Raw genomic sequence first — 9149 nt, 5'->3', positions numbered from 1 at the left:
CCCCCCCCCCCCAAGTATATACATATGTGAAAGGTTGTATAGCTTGGGAGCCTAACCATTTTGGTTATTTATAGTCTTCTCCTGCCCCCTAAAGGCCTTAGTGTGTCTGTTTTACTGACACCATTTCCTAATCAATATATTTTTCAGTTCTTCCACTTTTTTTAGTATTATATGTTTACTAAACCATGATGTTCTATCTCCTCTAAGTGTTTTATTTTTCTACTCAATCATGTATGTGACATTCAAGCCAATATTTGGCCTTGCTTCAAATGATCTAAGCAGTACGAGAGCCATTACTGTATTAAGTCCAACTCTTTAGAAAGAGCATGGGATTATACTGACTAAAGTGAATTTTTCCAGGGCTCTTGTTGAAAAATAACACGTGTATGAGTTCATTGTCGTAAGAGAAGAAACCTACTTGTAGTTGAATTTGCCGAGGTCCTTTGGCAGTTGTACAGACTAAGCTTTGCCTTAGTCATATCCTGAGTTTGGACCTATCAAATGGTTTAACACCAGCATTATATTAACTACATCACATCTTCTCTGTGAGTTACTCAGTCTTGAAAGAATTTCAGAAGTTTATTTATGTCTCTAAAACCTTTGTTTACTTTTGATATCTTGTCCATAGTTTGGGATTTTTTTTTTTTTAAGAAGAGTCACTTGGTGCAATATTTTGAAATATAATGAAAAGAGACCTAATTTTGATTTAGAATTTTCTTTTTCCCGTAAAATTGAATTACATATTATCAGCGGTTGATCTTTGATATTAAACACATTTTATAAACTAGGCCATTACATATGTGTCATCAGATTCATCATTAGGAGTTTTTGCAGCTATGATGTGTTCTCTGACTGTACGCTCTTACGTCGCATGTAGGATCTTCTGATTATGTCTTCTAGGACTAAAACCTTACATCTCTTATAACGTCTTTATGGCAGAGTGCATAAATAATGACAGGACTTGACGGACAGAGGGACACGAAGTACTCGGTGCTACGTGACCAAATACTAAGTCATGTCGTTTTGCCTCTCCCGTATTATCCTTTACTACCTGGGGGATAAACTGCAATGTTTGCTAAGTAGATTTATAGGTTTAGCCAGGACAGAAAGATGAAATCTGACTTTTGACTCAGAGCAGTTAACATTTGATTTTTTGTAAACCAGTTACATGTACTAAAAACTGAGCATACGCAAAGGTAAATGAAAAGTGCGGTCTGTGTCTGTGCACGGTTTTAGGTTTTACAGTCTGCTCTGTTGCAGTTACCTATTAGCAATGGAAGGAGGTAGTACTCTTTCCCCTTGGTGAAATTACAAGATACCTTTAATACTCTTACACAGATTGAAGAACATATTTTGTTAATATCTTCTGGGAACACTGAAATTCTTATTTCAAGATGACAATTTATGAAGTTTATATGCTTTTTTGAATTTGTAATTATGTATTATTTATTGAACTAAGGCATGTGTTTTTAGGCAACCTAATTAGGCGTTGACTAGAATTTTGGGGTTTTTTTAATGCACCTTTATTAAGCAGTCAATATGTATGGCCAGTTAATTTTCTCAACATGAATTAGTACGAAATATAATTGTAAAGAGAGACCTGGATGCTTTGGGGAAATAGAGAAAACAACTGTTAAGCTGCTGAAATAAAAATGTTTTGACGTGTATTTTCTTCTTCACAGGCCCAGTGCTTTTACAGCAGAGGAACTCTAAGGGAGAGTTGCCCTTGGATTATGTGGTATCGTCTGAAATCAAGGAAGAACTATTTGCTATTACAAAAATAGAAGATACGGTGGAGAACTTTCATGCCCAAGCAGAGAAACATTTTTACCACCAGCAACTTGAATTTGGCTCGTTTTTACTTAGTAGAATGTTGCTAAATTTTTGTTCAATTTTTGATTTATCTTCCGAGTTCCTCTTAGCTTTCAAAGGGTTGACTCATCGAAATGTGCTGCTTGTGGCTTGTAAGAATTATAAAGAAACTACCAGTGCTCACACTGACTGGCTATTGGATCTGTATGCCAGAAATATAAAGACATTGCAGACGCTCCCAAATATTCTTAAGGAACTGCCTGAGAATTTAAAAATGTGTCCTGGGGTGCACACTGAGGCCTTATTGGTGACGTTGGAAATGATGTGCCGTTCAGTCACGGAGTTTTCGTGAGGATGCCAAAAAATATGAGTCAACTTTCTAAACGTACTTAGCTTGCTTTGTCCTTTCTTATGGAACCTCATAGCTTCTTAAAAATATTAATTTGATTTATTTATTCACAGAATTTGCAGCTTTGCTAAATTTCAAAAGCACTTAAAGAACCTCTGCAGACCTATTGTGTAGGCTTCTATCTTTTTCCATGTTGTAGAATTTGACTCAAAAGTAAAAAGAGTTTCATTCGGTGTATACACTGCTTTCATTAATCTTTATTATTTCTTGATCTGAAAGTGATATTTATTTATATTGTACGTGTAAAACATTTTAATTTAAATATTTTTTGAAATCCAGATGTTTGTCCTCTCTTCCAGGGATTTAAGAGTTTGGAATCATGGCAAGGATACTCACGCACGTAAATGTGCACCTATAAGCATGGAGCTCCCTGTTTACTCTCTGTAGGCTGTTGGGCTAAAATACTCATTTTAGTTTTGTGTGTTTGTAAAATAAACATTTCTAAAATTTACAATACTAATACTCTCTTGGTTTTTAAATGCAGCGAATGTGCCAAGTTTGACAGTTTGATCCCTTGATCTGCTTTAACAGTTCAGGTACAAAGTTTGTTTCTACTCCATGTAACCACTGTTCTGTAAGTGAAAACATACCGCTGCATAGTAGGTTTCGCCAAATATTAAGATTATAAGTGGTAACTAAGTAATAGATTTGCGATTATCTAAAATCTTAGTGTGTAGTATGAATTTACGTTTCAATTTGCAGGTTTTTTTCCCCTAACGGCAATTTATCGTAAAACTAAAAGAGAGGGTGTGGATAATACCCACTTTTGAAATTGGAGTCGCTTTCCTGGTGGGAATAAGTTACGCTGTGGTACAGCTGGAGAAGAAACATTAAAACTTCCATTTAAGCTTTTATGTAACTAAAGTGATGATCTCACAGCAATTAATCAGCTAAAGCAGCACACTTTAGTTTTATCTTGGAAATAGATCTTCTAACAAGATACAAATTCTGAGTGTTTTTATTACTGGGTTTATAATCTAAACTGAAAACTGCTACAATAGTATATCAGCTCTGAATAAAAATCAAGGGGTTTTTTCCCTGTATTTTTAAATCAGTAATTTTTTACACAGACTGTAGGAAATATTAGTTGTTTCGAGTTAGCCTTCAAATGTGAAATCTTCTAAAAGTCTCATTAATATATACTTAGTCTGCCAGAGTATCAAACCATGACGTAGCAGAGACTATCTAAGGAACATTAAAATGCTCAGAAAGATTTAGTGAAGTGTTTCCCAACATGACGAATAAGAACAGTTTTTCTTCTGAAGAATAGCCACTGTACTTGACTTGTGAAGGCATCTGCAACAATGTTTACTTGGTCAATTACTACAAATTTAAACACAGTTTTGACATCTAACAGGCATAGTTACAAATCCCCGTCTAATTTCTTATTAACTACATTATTAGGCAGGTTCCTTTCTGAGCTTTTGCTTTCTTACTTGTCAAATGGAAATAACACCAGGTATTATCTGTGCCACAGAATTCTTAGCCTATCACCTTAATATGGTGCTTAATAAATGTTGCCTCTTTTCTAATTCTTACCTCCTCTTTTTAGTTATAACGAATTATTTAAGCAAGATAGTAATTGCTCAAGTTGGTAATAATTCTAAGTTAATAAAATAACCAACATCATGAGTTAGGGTTTTGCACTGCTAAGAAAAGTAGTTTTCTAAATTAAATGTTCTTAAGAAATATTCATCTAGTTGCAATTAGAATTAATGTTTCATAACTGTTCTATCTGCCAACTTCTGCAGCTCATGATGATACGGAGTATTAAACACTAAAAAATGCCATCGAGGTCTCTGCCTATTTTAATAAGGTGTCATTATAGTTTTGCACTGATTCCAGAGTACCACTTGGCAAATAGATTACTGCGTTCTGTGTCCCAGTTAACAAAACCAAGATATGTACATGAATTTAAACAAACGTATATGAAATTTAAACCTTCAATGAGAAACTTTTTTTCTAATATTGCTTTTAGAAGATATAGTAATTGCTTCAGATTGATCTTAGAGGTAGAGGAAATAGAAATATTAATAAATAAAATTCATGGGCTTTCCGAGTCCTGGCTTTTAGTTGTAAGTGGCTCAGAGTTCCAGCAACTGACGGCAAGGCTGAGTCATGCTATTCTTTCTTGTACTTTGCTAGATTTCATATCTGTAGTTCAATAGATTCGTTTAAAAAAAATGCCTATCAAGGCTTTTATTACAAATGTAAATAAAGGCTGGAATAAGATTTCTGAGCTGTTAAGATGCAGCTTTCCCCATATGTAATCTGTAGAAATATTTGGAATATAAAGATTTTAGATTGTTTACTGGCAACTCCTTAGGAAGGGTCTTTTCGAAATTAGTTTTCTAGCTTGTTATTAATTTCCCAATGCAGAATAAAGTGGTCCATTTATATACATTTTCTGTCATTTCCTTAATTCCAAGATGATCAGAAAAACATTCATCCTTGTATAAATCAAATGCAAAATCAGTGTTTTTATTGTTTCTTGAACACCTACTATATTCCAGGTGGTGTGCTTACGGGCTGACTACAATAAAAGGAAAAGCTTACAGTCTAGGAAGGTAAATTAGATTGAAATAGTGTTACTTTTATTGCATTCTGTATCTGCTGTTGAAAAAAATTTCAATTTTGTGTTTCTCAAGTTTGCAGTAATAATCGGTTTCTGTTTTAGTTTTTAAATGTGAATATTACACAGATCTAATAGTTTAATCTTTGATTGTTATGATTATGGCAGTTACGTTTTAGAGGGAGTAGAATGCAGGGTGTGCTTTTGCAGTCTTTGCAAACTAATACACATTCCCAGGTAAATACAAATGCATTAATGCTAAGATACTTTATATAAATGCCAGGAAACATTTGCCATTTTTGTCTATGCTGTTACGGAAAGTTAAATGAATACCTTCACATGAAAACACTGTTGCTGGAATGTGCAATCCATACGCCTTTACACACTTTTCCAGTTAAGTTATGAACTTGATGAGAGCCTGTCACCGGTGCTCCTGAAGCAGTAGGAAGGGTCATCTTTGAGTGACATGAGGCACTCTTTCCNTCAGGCATTTATCACGGAGCTTCCACGCCAATCGCACCTCCTGCTGACGTGGAGCTTGCAAAGTTCCGAATGATAATTGTTTTTATAACAAATGTGGATTGAGTTAGAAAGGTCAGCGATGGCATTATTGGAATTAGGCTGTGCCTGGTGGTGTCAAAACTGCAGGCATCAGTTCCATGGAAACATGGAATTGTTAACTCTTTCTTGTCAAATTACATGATCAAAAAATTCACCTTGTCGGTTGAAATGAATTGTGGTGGGAGGATATACTCTGACAATTATTTGCTCTGATATAGAATTAGAAATTATTGGACTCAATTAATGAGAAAAAGTTGTGGTATTGTTTTTGCTTGGTTCCGAAGCCTATATCTTTCAAGGTATTGCAAATTTTACAAAAAGAAGACCTTTTCAGATGAAACAAACAAAAGATAATTTTAACATCATCGATCACTAGATTTTTTAAAAAGTTTTTCCTCTTCAGTAAATGCTAGTCTTCAAATAGTGCTTTCCAAGCAACAACATGAATTTATGTGAATTGTTAGAAAGGGAAATAGATTAAATTACTTGAAAAAGAGGCTTCTCAACATTTTCCAATCACAAGTTCAAATGATTCACTTTTAGGGGAGTCTCCTATTTGGGAGTACTTTGTGTTATAAGCAAAATGATAATTTGTATATTTAATATACAAATATTTTCCAATAGCTTACATATTTGAATTCATTACTATAAGCCTTTTTATAAGTGTAAATATGTAGGGGTTTTTTATGAATACACTTAAGCTATGTGTTTAAAAAAAAAAAACCGCCTAAACTATAACTCTTAGTACTAGATAGAAATGATTTTTCTTTTTATAATACTGTCTTTGTACTGTTGAATATATACTTATATTTTTCTTTTTAAAAACAAATATAGTGAACTTTTCTGGGTTTTTAAACTACTTGCTGAATTAAGATCCAATAGTATTAAATCAGCAAAGTAACCAGCCATCAGTTGTCGTAAAAACAATACCTCTAATAAAACAAATATATAATATTGTTTATATATGTAATTTATAATATGTAATATTGCCCTCTACATAGACCAAAAAATAAAAGTTCTTTATTCAATCATTTACAATTAGCTGTCTCCAATAAGAATTGAAACAAACATTTCTACTGATTTTTTGTTTTATTATGGCCTCCAAATCTTTTTAGACTAGTAAACCCAGATTTGATAAATCTAATCTTCCTTTCAAAAGCATCTGAATTGAAGCAAATGAACATTTATGCATAATGGGTGTTAAACATTAATGGAGAAAGGCTAACTACTCTTTGGAACATGGGATTTAGTTCTGAAGAAAAGAAGTTTTTAAAAAATTTGCTTAGCAATTCCAGCAGGTAAATTGTACTGAACAGAAAATCTGGAATCCAGCTTTGAATTTACACCTATTGTACTATCATTTATCTTAATAGTAGATGAACTAAAATTTCCCGTGATTCTCCATTTTTCTGTCCTCAAAATGAAATAGTCATGTTGAAAAAAAATCATTAATCTTAAAGTGGTGACAGATAAAAAGAACTTAGTTTGTTGTCAGTACTTCTCAACTTAAAGGTTAGGTCAACAATGGTTTATGTCATGACACTGATAAATTTTTCTAATGACCAGAATGGTTTGATTTATAATAGTTTTTTGTTTTTGTTTTAATGAGTATGTGTCTTTGGTATCTGACTTCATCCCAAAGATGCATTTCTGTTTTGCATTGTTTTTTTGTTTTTTGTTTTTACTACATAGAGATGAAATTACAGAGCAATAAGTAATACTCAGAAAAATTAAACATTTTAAAGAGCTCTTCATGAACCTTGCAAGCAAAATTATAAAGGTGAAAACTGGGCAAAGGGATGAGGGGGAGAATGGTTAGGAGTCATTCTGGTTTAAAAAAATCGAGAGGTAATTAATTGAAAAGTTAATGAAGGTATAGAAATCAGACAAATGCATAGAGGCAGATTTTCTACTCTCAGGAATACACTAAACTGTCTTTGAAAATTTTGAATAATGTTCATTAAACCAACGGGTTGAGATAATTGTTTTATGGAAGGTTCTTTTGGTTGAAACTCAATCAAAAAGAAAAATAAAAGTGCCAGTTTTACTTGGTATTATCAGAAATAGACTATCCGAGTAGTAAGATTCAGCCCTTTCCTCGAGGTTAGGCAAATCTAGTTTCCTTCCCCATGACTTTAGTTCCCTTACTCTTCCTTTCAAACTATGTTCAAGTTCATACAAAGTCATGTTATTAGAGGAAATGAACTTAAGGAGAGGTTGAGAGCCATTTATAGAAAGTAGTTAGACTGGTTTTCTCAAAGCCATTTTTCTTGGCTAATTTTAGTTCTTTTTTAAAAAAGTAGGATGTAATTAAAAATTACTTCAAGTAGCTAATAGTGGTGTACTTATAGAATTTCAATATTTTCTTCACTTCTCCAAGTTTCTCTGTAACATTTATATTTATAATGCCGGTAACTCATTTATTTTTTGAAAGTAATGCTTCTAACATAAATGAGAATCAAGTCTTGGAAATTTTCTAAAGCTCATATTTAAACTGGCATCTACTGGATTTTTAAAATAAAAAGTACATTTTTAAAATGTGCCATTTTTCTTCAGGGAAGGATGTAATTAAACATAGTACCATCTAATGCAGATCTCAGAAAAAATATACCTGCACTATATGCCCCTCCTTCAAGAGTGAATCTGGCTCATCATTTTACTGGCAGGCTTCTTCAGTCTTCTTTTTCAGCCCCTTCCAAGTAGTGTGTCGCCATATTGGTTGGGGTCTTTACTCTAGGAAGATTCTTAAATTGCCAAAGATGAAAATTCCTCATGTACTTACCATGTGGAGTCATGAGAACATACCTTCACTCTTGGCCTTGTCTGATTTTAGAAATATTCGTGGAACCTGAAGAATTACTTGTCTGATTTTTGTTTTGTTTTTCAGATTCAACACCAAAAAGCAGGGAGGACACTCAGATTGAATGAATGCTACATTTATCTGTTATTTGAAGGGAGGTTACTACTGTGTTACTGAGAATTTTTTTCTTATTATCATCACAGACCTGGAAAAAAATCACTTTTTACTATTGATTTTATTATTTACAACACTGATGCTGATACAGGCAGCCAGCTGTTCACCGAGAGGATTCCGAGTGAAAGGGTCTTGCCACTGTTCTCCAGAGCACGTTATTTTGCACCTCTTCTGTGAAGGCCAGGAAAATGGTGTCTTGTAAGGTACTGTTTTAAGTAGTACAATCCAAAGTAGAGTATTTTAACCATGATTTTATATAAACTCATTGGATACCGGTAACGTAACTATAGTGCACCAGGGAATATCACATTAATGTGTTTTGGGGGTGAGATTTCTCACCTGCTTGTCGGGGGGGTCGTCATAACCACGGGAGATCATGGGTTATCAAGTACTTCTGTGGTCCCCGCATTAACATCATAGTGCCACAAGAATGGTGTGTACCTGCGACCTCACCCCACAAGAGACCATTGTCTGCCTGACTTGGTTATCAAGTGCCAGATGTTTTGGGATGACCCCCTCCCCCTAAAAAAAGGTTTTCTCTATGATATCTGAAAATGCATTTTTTTAATCCTACAGGGAAATTTTTAAAGTAATGTTCAACTTCAAACAAATAAAATGGACCACCACATTGATCTATTTTAAAACTAGTTTTTCAACATATGAAGTATTTGACATTTCCCAGTGGGTTCCCCTGTGCTTCAAAGACCCTGCTGTAACTTTGCTAGTTCTCTGTGTTGACAGAATCTGCTGCGTAAGAGTTCCAGATCAAAGGTAAGGGGTAAGAATACCATTGTGTAAGTTTGGGTCAGAACTTGGCTTTC

General features: G+C 33.9%; 1 protein-coding gene across 2 annotated transcripts in view; it reads left to right on the top strand.

Annotated features, from left to right (window-relative positions):
- SLF1 (SMC5-SMC6 complex localization factor 1) overlaps positions 1 to 2666 on the top strand; it is a 71689-nt gene extending 69023 nt beyond the window's left edge. For both annotated transcript variants that reach the window (XM_008700866.2, XM_008700865.2), the window contains one exon: positions 1683 to 2666. In XM_008700866.2, coding sequence (XP_008699088.1) covers positions 1683 to 2164 — 482 coding nt within the window. In that variant the 3' untranslated portion in view covers positions 2165 to 2666. The remainder of the gene's footprint in view (positions 1 to 1682) is intronic.
- The last annotated feature ends 6483 nt before the right edge of the window (positions 2667 to 9149 follow it).

Source organism: Ursus maritimus, unplaced genomic scaffold (genome assembly GCF_017311325.1).
Source record: "Ursus maritimus isolate PB19 unplaced genomic scaffold, ASM1731132v1 scaffold_5, whole genome shotgun sequence".
Lineage (NCBI taxonomy): Eukaryota > Metazoa > Chordata > Mammalia > Carnivora > Ursidae > Ursus > Ursus maritimus.
The sequence above is the reverse complement of the archived record's forward strand: the minus strand, read 5'-3'. Positions and strand labels throughout refer to the sequence as shown.